Here is a 14108-nt window from a genome sequence, read left to right as displayed (position 1 = left end):
CCGGACCGCGCCTACCTGGGCCTGGGCCTGGGCCTGGGCGCGATCGCTCCAGCTGTTCGTTCCTCCCGACTAGCGGGCGGCGCCGAGCCAACCCTGGCCCGTCTGCGCGGGGCTTCCGCGCCACCGGGCGGGCCCCCGCCGCCGGGGCAGCGCACGGGCTCCGCGCCCCTCCGCGCCCCGCCGAGGCCAATGGGCGGTGCAGGGGGGGGGGGGGCGGGAGGGCGTGGCGGCCGCTATAAAGGCGGCGGGCGGGGGCCCGGGCGCGGTGTCGCTGCCGGTGGTGGCGGAGCGGCGCGGAGCTGTCCTGCCGTGCGCTGTCCTGCCAGCAGAGATGCTGCGAGTGCGGTGCTTACGCGGGGGGAGCCGGGGAGCCGAAGCGGCGCATTTCATCGGCTCGCGGGTTGGTGCCGCGCAGATCCGGCCGCCGGGCCCGGGGGGCTGGGGTTGAGGATGCTCTGTCAGGAGGAGGCGCCGCGCGGCCCCTCCGCGGCCCCTCCGCGCCGGCGGGTGCGGGGGGTGCTGCGCGCGGGCGCGGGACGGCTGCCGGCTGCTCCGAGCGAGGCCGGCCCGCGCATCTCCCAGCTCAGCGGCGCAGAGCTCAGGGACTGCAGCCGCTCCCCTCAGTGCCGTGGTCCTGTGTCGCTTCCCTGCCGCACTGCGGGCGGTTTGAAAGGCGGATTGTCCTTTAAGTGTCTGAAGTAGGCTGTGAATAAATTAGAATGGCTGTAACAAACAGTGTGTTTCTGTTAATGCTCAAAAAAAAGAACATTGCTTTGGGATTACGGTGTAGGGCGCTTGTGGACTGAACCATTGCTTCCTGCCTTTTGTAAGGGAAACATAATTTTCATTCTTATTTTTATTTTAAGCTTGGAAGAGGCTTTACAGGATGGGTGCAGCGATCTTTCCAGAGCACCCAGGCAGCTACAGCCTCCCAGAACACCTGTGCTGCTGTTGACAACAAGGCTACTAGCCCTGTGCCTAAGGACTGTCCTGTTTGCTCATACAATGAATGGGACCCACTGGAAGAGGTCATTGTGGGAAGAGCTGAAAATGCTTGTGTCCCGCCTTTTTCTGTGGAGGTTAAGGTAAACAATAAAAAAACCAACCTTAAATAGGAAATAAGGCGGTTTTCGTATATACAATTTGCTTAAGCTTTACAGTGCACAAGGTGTGGTGTTTACTCTTGAGGTATCTTCATTCAAAGTAGTTGTTTACATCTGTTAAACTTTACAGTATAGCCATGTTGATGGGGGATATGCTTTTTCTTTCCACTTTCAACTGAATTAGCTGTTTTAACGGAAGTCAGTAGTAGAGAGAATCTCCAAGAAGTGCAGTCTGCTCTAGTAATATAGCCCTGATGCTGTCGAAGTGCACATTGTAGCTTTTGAGAGAGTTGGTAGGACTGATGAAAAGTTTATTTGGGCTCAAAACTAAGTAGGGTTAGCACTTGAAAAAAAGTGTAGTTTTCTACTTAATAGTCTGAGAAAGATTGAGTTCTATAGCTGTAGACTAGCAGGACCATTCTGTTTAAATGGCTCTTAAATAGCTCACCACAACTCTTATGTGCTACGGTAAGTATTGTATGGAAATACATACTCCTCTGTTTTTCAGGGTTTTTCTGTGTCTAAAACTACCCCAGCAACCTAAATAAATCCACGTTTCTTTCTTCTCTGAAATGCTGTATTTTAGAACAGGACCACTCAAACAATGGGCTTGCTGCAGATTATTATTTTGTACTTTACCTGGACTTTAAAGTTATCAAGTATGTGTTGTTACCTGCATTCGTGGGGATGATCTTGTTCGCTCCTAGTGTCACAGGACAGTACTACCTCCAAGGCAGCACATAATCCATGGCTAGCACAGCAAAATGAGGTGGAATACTACTTCTTCTGAAGAGACTTTAGTAAAATAGTAAAATCTTGATAAAGTTGACCAGAAGACCTCGATTAAAAAAACAAAGGGAATTCTGATCTGAGGTTGAAGGAATGGTAAACAAAGATACTGAAAATATGTTTAAACTGCTGGAAATGGTAGTTTAGAGGAAGTTTGGGATGTTGCTTATGGAGAAGACTTCTCTTCCCCTAGCTCCTTTTACGTTTGTATATTTTTCTTTAGAATCTGGGCTATGAGTTTGGGCAAAAGAGGTTGAAGGAGTGTGACTGAATTACTGCAGTTTGGTAGTTCTAATCCCCAGATAGAAGAGTCATCATTTGACTTACATTGGGACATTTGAGATGATATCTTGGCCCCAGTGAGTGCAATGAAAACTTTACCACTGACTTAATTATGACTTGTATTTACTCCTTGAAAGCTGAAGCTCAGTTACCGACCTCTGGAATCCTGTTTCAGACAATCCAAAGATATTCTAGCAGCTTCAGAAAAAGCAGCAAATGAGGATTGGCATTTCTAATATACAAGTGTATGTATGTGCATTTATGTACTTAAAACTGCTGTAATGAATGTACAGAAAGAGTAAGGAAGAAACACATGTCTAACTCTCACATTCTAACGTTAAATGAAGCAAAGTTCTATTCTGAAGTAGTGGCCAAGGGCTTGCTTTAATGTCAGAAAAAATACTCTTTTCAAATGTCTTAACTTGCTGAAGTGTGACATGCTATACAGCTAGCCTGGTTCTATTAAGATATGCCTATTAAGCCATAACTTACCAAACAGGGTCGGAACTTCACCTTCTGTTACATGCAATATCAAAAACTCAATGAGGAATGTCAAAGTATAGGATTATCTCTGCAATTCAAATACCTACAACTTGGGGTTAAAGCGAGCTTTAGCTTTGCTTTATGTAAACTAAGTCTAAAAGATACATTGGCCACAACCGGTAATAGTAATAGAGTGTGCCAGCTGAGATGTGGTTTCCTCTGGTTTTCTCTGCTTCTGTCTTAAATTTGGCTGTAGGAACTTCAACAGCAACTTTACCTGGGGGTGTTGCTGAAGAATTCAAACAATAGTCCAAATCCTACCTTGCCAATACTGAGCGATACTAATAGATTCAGTTATTGTTCAAATCTCCATGTGGCTGAAGGGTAAGGCATGTATGTGTGTGGTGCTCCAGTGTAATAGAATAGCCAGAAATCCCTGTTACTGTCCCTGTAAGTAGCAATACTAGGGTTAATGTGTATCACATAACTTCTGACAAGTATGAATGAGGGTCGCAGGTTTTAAAACCTGAAGTTTTAAACTAGCAAATTTGAGTTGTATAAGGAAAAATTGAGGCTTTGGACCTGAGACGCTTTTAAAAACACGTCACAAATTATAACAGTTTGGCAAATACTTGCTTTGAGATAGTTCTAGGTTGTGTTTTAAGATTTTATGCATATTTGCAAAATATTTAAGTGTGGGAAGTATGGCTGCATTCAGCACTCTTTTGTACTTTGAGATGTGATTTTGGTATACACAAGTCTTTTTGCCGTGATGTGGGAATGATGTGCTTGGCATAAGAAGGAGGAAGGAAGGAACTGAATAGGGAGTCCTACATATCCGATGAATATTAATGAGCTGTCACTTTATTGCATATCCTTTTGGGAACTTGAAATGGGCTATGTAGGTTATATAGAGGTAAATACACTACCGGGAAAAATGGGAAATCTTAACTAAGAGCTTAACAACTACATTAATTAGGAAGATGCCCTTTTTTGAGTTAGCACTTTGATCGAAAATATCACACTTCAGATGTATTCTTCTGAAGCAGTTGACAGCCAAACAGTTGAGCTTTATAGCTTTGTAGTGCTGCATTTTTTATCAGTATATTTTGTGAATAATAATGCATTTTTGGTGAAGAGGTGTTATTACCACAGATCATTATATCTTGAGTGAGAAGCTGGGGGAGGGGTGTTTACTACTGAATTAGGCAAAAAGCATTTTAATCTGAATTTCTGTTTCAGTGTACTAAATTTAATAACTGTCATTACTAGCTTTAAGGAACATCTTGAGTGTTAGCATTGATCATGTTAATTATTTTCCACAACAAATGTTTGAAGTATATAGCAACTACAGGGAGTAATTCTGCTGTTTCTTAAAGACAATCTTTTCCTTAAAGCGCACTCTTAAATTTCTTTCTGAAAAGAAAGAGTTCTTCTTAAATGCTGCTACAGTTTCTCAGGTACTCTCAGACAGGAGGTTATAAGGTCTGTTGATGAGACTATTTACAGCTCTTTCCTGTGTCCTGGACATGGTACTTTTTGAACAGTCTGAAATGAGTTGTATGTATATGATCAAAGGGGCCTGAAATCTCAACTCTGAATTGGTATGAAATGGATGCCCCAGTCATATATCCTTTTCCCAGTTATTCAGAAGGCGGGGGGTATGAATGGTATTAACCCTTACTGTGTCATAACTTTAAGATTATGCCATCATATTAGTGCAGCACAAGTGTCATTTCACAGGTTTGAAAAAGAGCAATACTAGAGGACACCTAGTGAAGAGGGGAGCTGCACCTCCTAGCAATTAATGATATTCAAATACATCATGGGTGGCTCTGAAAATAACCAGCTTTACTCCTTAGGAGGAATTTGTCTCATTAGCAGAACAGGTTTCCATAGGAATGTTAGGCACTTCATGTGATCTGCATGTGACTTCTGAACAGCTGGCGAGTCTGAGGTGATCAAATTACCCAAGACCTCACTTAGAGAAAAAGAATAAATTCCTTCATGAAGGATGGGAGAGAAGCTTCAGTACTGGAGGAGCACGATGGCCATGTTGAGACCTTTGCCTGGGTTCTCTATGTAAATGTTAAGGATGTCTAAAAGGTTGAATTTTCTCTTCCTTCTGGCTTACCTCTCTAGGACGAGGGCAAATATTCAGAAATAGAATAGAGTGGATAGCCTGGATTGTTAAAGGAGATCAGGCATGCCTTCAGATGAATGGCCTTGCCTGCTCAGGGCTCACTGACTGTACTAGTACAAAAGGAACATGACTGCATTACTTCTGTCCAGAACATTGCTTACCGGAACGTGGTCAGGACTGCAGTGTCAGGGGATAACCTCCTGTTTGGAAGGGCAGGTTCTCCTGCATCCCACTGCTGTCGCTCATGCTGCCTGAATGAGCGAGGCTCTGTTTGGTACAAGGAAGGCCTGTCCACTTGCTCACCTGTTCCTGACCCCTTCTGCTGGCATTCCAGAAGGGCTCCATATGCACTTGTTCCTCTGTCATGTTAGTGTTAGAAATCTGAGTGAAGACTCAAAGGTACACTGAACTGCAGCAGCATTGCTTGTTTTAGTTTTATGTCTGCATTTTCTTAATCATGAGAGCTAGGACATTATGTTGAATTAGTTTTTGATTTGAGAAGACTATCACAGGATTTCAGGAGCAGAGGATTTAGCCTGTAAGTGTTGTACTTGCTTTATTCCAACCATGACAGATGAATTTAGTGTCTCTTGCATTTTCTAGACTGCTGCTGTACCTGAAGTATGGCCCCTTCTAGCCAACAAGGCATATCGCCTGTACTTGGGATGGCTTTAGAATTCCTGATGTCACCACTGTGACAGTACCAAAGTGAGGTTTTAACAAGGTGACTACAGATGTATGCATTTTGGAGATGAGCGCAAGGTTGTTTTCATTTAAAAACATGTGTGCTAGCCTTATTAAATAGCAGAGCCTATTGCTGTGTTTGTACAGGTCTAGTGTAACGAGGACTGAATCTTTCATGGGCGCTTGACACTACTAGCCACTAAATACTAACTGAAGTCTAATGTAGTCTCTTGGTTTTTATCTGTGATTTGATAAATAATGAGACTTTCTGTAGGGCTATGGCTGAAGAGACTTCTAGAAATATTTATTACTTTATTTATAATAGTATTTCCATCAGTAGAAACAAGTAATATAAGCTAATGATACATCTATATCCAAAAATATGAGGAAATGAAATATCCTGAAAATCCCTTCTAAAAGTCAAACTAAACTTGCAAGTGGGAATGAAATGTGTACTTACCTCTCCACATTCCAGAATGGCTTTCTCTTTTTAATGCTGTTCCTCAGAGGATTTTTTTTCTTTGGCATCATGCCACATGTAGAGCCTGTTAGCAGTACTGAAGCTATCTGCTAGTCCAATGAGCCTGCTTAGCACATACAGCTGAAACATAGTTTTATTACTGTATGTAAGCATTTGTGAAGACATCAGTTATTCACAACTAGTCTAACACCTGCACTTACAGAAGTTTAATGACTGGACACATGCATGTGAAACATCTGAGTGAAACCTTGGTGCGTATAAATAGAAGTAGTAAAGACAAAAAATAAAGACAGCAGAGTGATAGCAGGATAGGGATTCTCAAGCAGGAATAATTGAGTATTTATCTGAAGCATTGATGCTTCTTCCTTCCTTTTGTGTTTTTCCTCCTCTCCTGCCCCTTTATTTTAGAAGAATCAGCAGAACATTAACAATTCTTAGCAACTCTTCAAAATATAAGGCACACTATGACGTGTCAGGGTCATAACACATATAAAACAATGGGAAATCAGTGAAAGAAGAACAAGAAACTTTGAACATTAAGAATTGTGTCTTGTGCATCTATTTCACTCTGTCAAAATAACTGATGCTTATTCTTTGTCACTTACCTGTCCTTCCGTTTTAGGCCAACACATATGAAAAGTATTGGGGATTTTATCAGAAATTTGGAGGCCAGAGCTTCCCCAAAGACCATTTAAAAAAAGCTATTGCTGAAATTGAAGAGATGTGCAATATTTTGAAAAGAGAAGGTATAATTGTCAAGAGGCCTGATCCAATTGACTGCTCTGTGAAATATAAAACACCTGATTTTGAGTCTACAGGTAAATGTTCTTCAGTTGTTGAAGGCTTTGTCTGTTTAGCTCGCCCGAGACATTTTGGATGTCATCTAGTCTACTTTCTTGCTTGGAGCAGGATTATTGCCAGTCCTAGATGAGATCAGTGATGGCTTTGTGTAGCTATGACTTGGAAAAAATCTCCAGGGATGGAGATTCTGCCACCTGATTTGCTGACCTGCTTCAGTGCTACATGAATTTCCTGATGAAAGACGTTTTCCTAATACCTAACCTGAACTTCCCACACCACCACCTGTTGCCAGATTCCCTTGCTGTGTTGTCACTGCCACTGCCAAGAAGTGTTCATCTGTCATATTTAATGGCCCTGAAAGTAGCTATAGGCTGTTACTGCTTTGTCCCCTGCTTGCCACATGAAATAAGCTGAGGTCCCTTCACTTCTCCCAGGTCATGTGCTATAAGGCCCCCCTGTCTGTCTTGATAGCCCTTTGTTGGATCCTAGAGTTGGATCCATTGTAAACTATGGAGACGAAAACTGGAAACAGTTTTCCAGGAGGATTTTCACTAGTGTCAGGGAAATTTGAATGTCTCTCTACCTACTGACCACATTCCTCCTTGTATGGCACCATATGGCTTTAGCTATTTGCAGTGATAGCCCACTGGCTCATAAGCAGCTTTGCATCAAGCGTAGTGTCCAGACTCCTTTCATGTCAAATGTGTTCTTAAGTTGTTCTAGTGGAACTCAAATTCATTAGGGAACAGACGATGTTAATGAGAAGTCTAATGGGACTGCTTCCCGCACTAGTTTTGTGTTCCATAAAATTCCTCTTCTCTGCTATTAGTTTTCAAAAGGATAGCATATAAAGAAATGAGGTCCTCTTGGAAAACTTGCTAGCCACCACCATCTTTTAAAGATGTCTGAGTAATTAGTAAACATTTTTCTAGTTAATTTCCATTAACCAAATTATGAAGTGAAGGCTTGTAGATTGTGGATGGCTTTCATCTAGCCGTGAACTTGTTATGAGTGAGGCTTTGTAGCAAAACTTGCATGTATTTTGAACAAAAAATGTAACTTTGAAAACTTAAGAATGTAAGGGCCTCAAATTATGCACTGGTTTCCTGACTCTGCTAAAGATGCTTTTTGCCATTCTTTTTGATAGAAGTAATGGTAAAAAAGATGGTGACAAATGAATAAGTTGAAAGAGCTGAGAAAAGCATATTTGCCTCATAGGTTAATGGCCTTTTTCCTTTCAGGTATGTATGCTGCCATGCCAAGAGACATCCTGTTGGTGGTGGGAAATGAAATTATTGAAGCGCCTATGGCTTGGCGTGCTCGATTCTTTGAGTACAGAGCATATAGACGAATAATTAAAGATTATTTCAACTGTGGTGCTAAGTGGACAACTGCCCCCAAACCCACAATGGCTGATGAACTCTATGATCAGGTATTGTTCTCATTTTGCTTCAGAACTTCAGTTCCAGTTATACAGAATTTTGTTGATAGTTTCAACCTGATTAGGTTTCACAAAACTGGGGTGGGGACAACAAAACAACTCTGGAAATTTGTGTTTTTTTTCTAGTGCATGCAAATATTCTGTAGCCTTTGTAGCTGTAACTGAGTGTGTGAATTAGGGAATAAGGAACAGGAAGTTGTGTCTGTTGAATTGAAGTCTGTTTTGAATTGTTTTGATTACTGGCTGTAATTTAGCATTACTAAAGAGGAAGGAATGCTAGAAAGACATCACAAAGACTACTTCAAAGAATTAAGATTCCCTGAAAATGTAAGAGCATCTACAATAAGTACAGTAAAACTGCTTGTGGAATGATTATAACTTTCTGGGAACAGTGACGTCATTAATAAGATGCAAAGAAGTCTTTGTTAAACAAAATTACCTTAGAGTAATCTTTCAGTATTAGAAAATTTCCAGAGCCTGTTCTAAAGCATAGAAACTACTTATCCGGTAGTTTTTGTTTGTGCTGGTTTTTTTTATGCCTCACTTGTTCTTAATTGCATTGTTTCATTCTAAAATCTATTTAAATTCCTGAAGATCTACCTTGTAATTTGCAGGTACTTCTCCATTCTAAAATGTAGAAAAAGTAGGGAGTCCACCTTTGTTAGGAAGTAGCTTGCATACCAGTATTTCTGTCACTATGCAGTGATTTGTTGGAGTGGTAGTTAAACTCCACTGGTGATACATACTTTTGATCCAGAAGCCAGAATATTATAGGGAAAGTGGCTCTGAAGAGCAATTAACTTCTTGGTATATAGCTGTTCTCTCTTATCACCTATTCTTGAATGTACTTAAAACCTTTTACTTCCACGTTTATGCTTTCTTTTTTTATTCTAGTAACAAGTAAACCAAACCACCTCCAAGGAACATACTATCAATATAAACATATTTTCTTAATTCCAAAACACTCGTCAGTAGCAAATTTGAAAACTTTCCTTTACCATCTCCAACCTAAAGTTGTTACTTCTTTTTTTTCCATAACTAGGATTATCCAATCCGTTCTGTTGAAGACAGGCATAAACTGGCTGCTCAGGGAAAATTTGTAACTACTGAATTTGAACCATGTTTTGATGCTGCTGACTTCATTAGAGCTGGAAGAGATATCTTCGTACAAAGGAGCCAGGTAAACAAAGGTTTCTTCCAACAGTTTTGGTATCTCTCTTAATGATTGGTACTTGCATTTATGTCTTTTTAAATTCCTGAACAGCATCAAGATAAGAGTGTTGACAAAAGAAGTTGCTATTTGTAGAGTGTCTGATAGACAGGATGAGACTCTCTTGCGGCTAAGGGGTTAGCTAAAGGCACCAACTTCTATTATTTTGGCTTTAAATATTTATTTAAATAAAACTTTAGACAAACTAAACTTGAATGCGGTGTATATTCTAGCCTAGTGAAACTTAACTTTGTCCTGTTTTCAGGTGACAAATTACATGGGCATTGAATGGATGAGGCGACATCTTGCACCAGACTATAGAGTGCATATAATATCTTTTAAGGATCCTAACCCTATGCACATTGATGCTACTTTTAATATCATTGGACCTGGTCTTGTGCTCTCTAACCCAGACCGTCCCTGCTATCAGGTAAGAGTGTAGCAGAGGGGAAAGTGTTTTGTATTTAAAAAGCCTCAACTGGATTAGGTCCCTACTGGATAATCGCTAATCCACAAGTTTTTGTGTGCACTTGAATAATATTAAATTATTGAATTTAAGTATCACTCACACAGTTTTTCTGGAACTTACAGATGTATTTGCATCTTGACTCTAGAACTTTCGCAGCAGTGGAATGACCATTGTTCTCCCCCAGTTTTCTGCTACTGCTCTTTGTGCTTTCTTATTGTAAGGCTGGACGTGTTGTGTGTTTCTTCCTGTGTATATGGTTTAAATATGATGGAAGCGATCTATTTGGTAATAATGTAATATCAAAGCAAGTACATAGGATATACTACTTCTCTGAACACTTCTACTTAAATATATTAATTGTATCCAAGGAGATATTGAGGGTTTTCTGCTGCTCAGATGAGTAATCCCCCTTTTTATTCCTATTTTGGAAGCCTCTCCTTCAGCATTGCTAACTGTACCAATGACAGGAAGCTGGTAATTGCTCAGGCATTCAGCTTTGAATAACTAAGAAATACTTTTTGAAGAGAAGAGACATGGTTCAGTATGTAAAACCTATACTTCACTCTAAGAAAAAGCTAGTATTGCTAAACAGTGCAATCAGATCAGAAAGCCTTCCAGAGAGTACGAGCTCGTCTCTGTACTGTCAGTGCTTGAGGGTTTTTGTGAGCATGCCCTTGATTTCAGAAGCTGTACAACCACCTGGGAGTCAGTGGGATAGAGCTGTGTGGAGCAGAGGTTATGGAACCATGTGTACAGCATCTTAAAAGCAGTATTAGCCTATTCTCAGCAAGTGGCTTCAATGCAAACGGTCCCATTGAGTTACTGCCTCTTGTAATATCCATTGTGAGAATATAATTTTTAAAACAATCATAGTCTTTTCTTCCCCTTTTCCCTTCCCCTGTTTTTCATCATCCTACTTGCAAGAGGAGGCTCTTGGTCTTCTTGTGTTAAACCCGTGTGCTGGGACTTTTTTCATGGAAAACTGTAGATAGAGAAGATAGGTGCAGCTTTCTGTAATAAAAACGGATTTGGCAGTTCTGGATGACCGGGAAATGGGTGGCGGGGCGAGGGAGGTGCGGGTAAAACGGGGCTTTTCTTTAAAATCCTGGCAGGCCGGGCTGGTTACCGAGTTTTCAGAGTGGGAGCTCCACCTCGTGGTAACACTTAAATAAAGAGCTCTTCCAAGTATTCGTACCATGAAGTTGAAAAATCAGTTCTCCTTAGGCAATTTATCCTCTTACTTTTAATTTAATTGTTTAATTTTTAGAGACACAGATTATTCCCTAGGATGCCTTTATTTTTTTCCCTTTGTTAAATAAACTGCGTATTAAGTTGCTTATGAAGCCTGATGCAAACATAATTTTATGAGGTATTTTTGTTTCTATAAATGGCAGTGTAATTCATATCAATGGCTTTTACAGTCATATGGGAATAAATAATACCAAAAATAAATAATTTAACACTTTTGTGCCATTACTAACATCTTTACTTCACAGGCTCCAAACTGCATGTGTTACCCTTTGTCTTTAACATACCTTAGGATACCTAGCATGTATAAAACCAGTAGAAACAAATGCTAGTAGTATGCAGAGTTTGAAAAGGCTTTCAAAAAATGCTTGTATGAAAACTGGGTTTGTAGATTGAACTTGAGTGAGAGTAGCACACAGAGGGAAGGGGATGTCATGTATATTGAAGTAGCCTAAGAAAATATAGCATAGGTTGAAGAACATAATGCAATACATTAAGAACCCTGTTTAGAATCTAATAAAATTGCTCTTTCAGATTGAGCTTTTCAAGAAAGCAGGCTGGACCGTGATTCGCCCCCCAGTGCCACTCATCCCAGACGGTATATTCACTCTTTCTTTTCTAAGAATTCCAAGAGTATTCTGAAGAGTATTAATATGGGGCAACACTGGTACAGTAGAAGGTTCATTCTCCTGTGTTTAGATCACCCACTTTGGATGTCTTCTAAATGGCTCTCCATGAATGTCCTAATGCTGGATGAGAAACGTGTGATGGTGGATGCCAATGAGACATCAATTCAGAAGATGTTTGAAAATCTGGGTATGTCATAACATATTTCAACATATCCTTAAAACGAAATGATCACAATACCAGCTATGCATATCAGGATGAATGGAGGTTTTGCTTAAAGTGGAGAATCTTGTGGAGAATCTCAGCTCTGTGAGATGTAACCTCATGACAGGGTGGATTTCCTTTAGATATGCAGTGGCAGGAGAACTGTAATTGAATATAAAATCTGAAAGTCTTATGCACCGCTCACTGCAAAGATAAATAATATAGACTTATAAATCTGAACTCATGCAGTTAATCCAGCTGCTTCCATCATGCTGGGAGGGAAAGGTACAGGTAGATCTACTTGTGGCTCATAGTTGGTTAGTAGGAGGGTGGCCAGGTTGCTTGATGCTACAGCCAGCTGACTATTGCTGCAGGATAAGTACACAGTGATGCAAACGTTGTCAGGGTAGAAGGAAGACTGGTGGGTAGATAAGGAGCCAAGAGAAGTGAGGGGTCATTGTATTGTAGAGTAAAAGATAACACTCCCCAGTAGCAGAAGACTCCTTTAAAGGGAAAAAAATGATGGCAAGGAGAGACTGATCCAAAGGTGGAAGACAGCAACTGTGAACCTAGAAGAAGGGTTGGTGCCATGGATGTGAGCACTTATTGAAGCTTCCCTCAAATCTGAGATGATTGCAGGTGAGAACCGTGCAATCGAATGCTTTAATCTGCTTTTAGAGACTGGCTATACAACCTTAGCTTTTCAGTCTTGGGTTCTTTAAATTCTCTGCATGACCAAGGAACTGAGGATTTATAAATGCTTGAAAGTACTTAAAATAGGCTATTAATGCTAATCATGACATATCTTTTACACTTGAACTTCAGTCTCTGTGATTTCTAAATAAACTCATGAAATCAGTAAGTTCCTAGGACTGAGATGGGTCTACTGGGAACAAAACTTTTGCTGATGGATGGTGATGGATTCTACTGAGCTGGTCCTGAGCTCCTGAAATTATGAAGAAGCAAAAAGGCAAATTTCATAACAGAAAAGTCTTCTGATCCTTGTCCATCTATCAGGACTTTGTATAAGCTGAGCCACAGCTGAAACATCAGAGCTGAAAAAAAGTGTGAGGAAGCTTAACCTAGGTAGTAGTGTAACAACCTCTTTCCCCTTTCAGAGAAAGAGGGACTCAGAGCTCTGTACTTTGAATGCTTCTTTTCTTGAAAGGCACTTGAAAGAGCACATTCAGTGTCTGAACCATAAATGCTCACACAGATTTATGTAAACGTGCCCTGGTCATATATTGTAGCAGAATTTCAGCTAATTCTTCACATACCGCAAAAACTGAATTTTTCTTTTTATTACTGGCACATCATAACACATCAAACACAGGCTGTGCTCCAGGCACTGTATATTCCTGAGGGTATCGCTGGAATAAACAAGCCAGTTATGTTCCTAGCTTGTTCTCTGCCTAGAATTTGGGAAAATAAATTCTTAACAAATGAGTAGGAAATACTTTCCGTACTTGCATCTAGCCATATGATCAGATAAAGCATTATCTAATGGTCTGATCAAAGCTTACCATGTGGATTTGAGATTTTTAATTTTAAAGTATGCAATGTATGTTTCTTGCAGGCATTTCTACAATTAAAGTGAATATTCGCCATGCCAATTCATTGGGAGGTGGTTTCCATTGCTGGACATGTGATATCCGCCGCCGTGGTACCCTGCAATCTTATTTTGACTAGTTATGAGCCAGATAGGTCGCAGTGGTTCAGCTTCTAAAATAAACATAGGAAATGAACAAATTAATTTCATTTTTAAAATGACTGCGTGAGCTCTAGTGCTTGATCAGTGGTGTCCTTACAGTGGTCTGGTAAATGATTTATTCTTACTTTTCACTTTCAGCAGTATTATTGAAACTACTTCCATCAGCAGTACAGGTTTTCTGGCTGGCTTTTTGAAAGGCATCCTTCATCTATGCAGCCTTTTCACATTGGCTTTGAATGTAAAAACTTGACAAGATAGCTAAAAGGTCTTGCTAGAATAGCTTGACCACTAATATGGGACATCTACCTCTGTCTAGTTACTCTATCAAATAGGCAGCTTGAAATGTTAAACTTGAGTAAACTTTTTTTATTCCTTTTAATCAGTCTATTGTTCTAATATATGTGTGTTTAATGAAGTTAAAATAGCTACAAC

General features: G+C 40.4%; 1 protein-coding gene across 1 annotated transcript; it reads left to right on the top strand.

Moving 5' to 3' along the window:
• Window positions 1–331: 331 nt before the first annotated feature.
• On the top strand, window positions 332–13788 carry GATM (glycine amidinotransferase). Its single transcript, XM_074880360.1, has 9 exons — window positions 332–400; window positions 867–1085; window positions 6588–6783; window positions 8008–8198; window positions 9250–9387; window positions 9683–9847; window positions 11669–11732; window positions 11834–11950; window positions 13542–13788. The coding sequence occupies exons 1-9, from the start codon at window positions 332–334 to the stop codon at window positions 13652–13654; spliced, it is 1272 nt and encodes a 423-aa protein (XP_074736461.1). The 3' UTR covers window positions 13655–13788.
• The last annotated feature ends 320 nt before the right edge of the window (window positions 13789–14108 follow it).

Source organism: Strix uralensis, chromosome 11, assembly GCF_047716275.1.
Source record: "Strix uralensis isolate ZFMK-TIS-50842 chromosome 11, bStrUra1, whole genome shotgun sequence".
NCBI classification, from domain to species: Eukaryota; Metazoa; Chordata; class Aves; order Strigiformes; family Strigidae; genus Strix; species Strix uralensis.
Note: the sequence above shows the minus strand (reverse complement) of the source record. Positions and strands in the feature narration are given on the sequence as shown.

What these genes read in the sequence shown, in the direction of transcription:
- GATM (XM_074880360.1), top strand. Translation starts at nt 332, where the DNA reads ATGCTGCGAGTGCGGTGCTTACGCGGGGGGAGCCGGGGAGCCGAAGCG. An exon ending in ACCTGATTTTGAGTCTACAG is followed by an intron (nt 6,784 to 8,007) that starts GTAAATGTTCTT and finishes TTTTCCTTTCAG; the next exon opens with GTATGTATGCTGCCATGCCA. An exon ending in TCTTCGTACAAAGGAGCCAG is followed by an intron (nt 9,388 to 9,682) that starts GTAAACAAAGGT and finishes TCCTGTTTTCAG; the next exon opens with GTGACAAATTACATGGGCAT.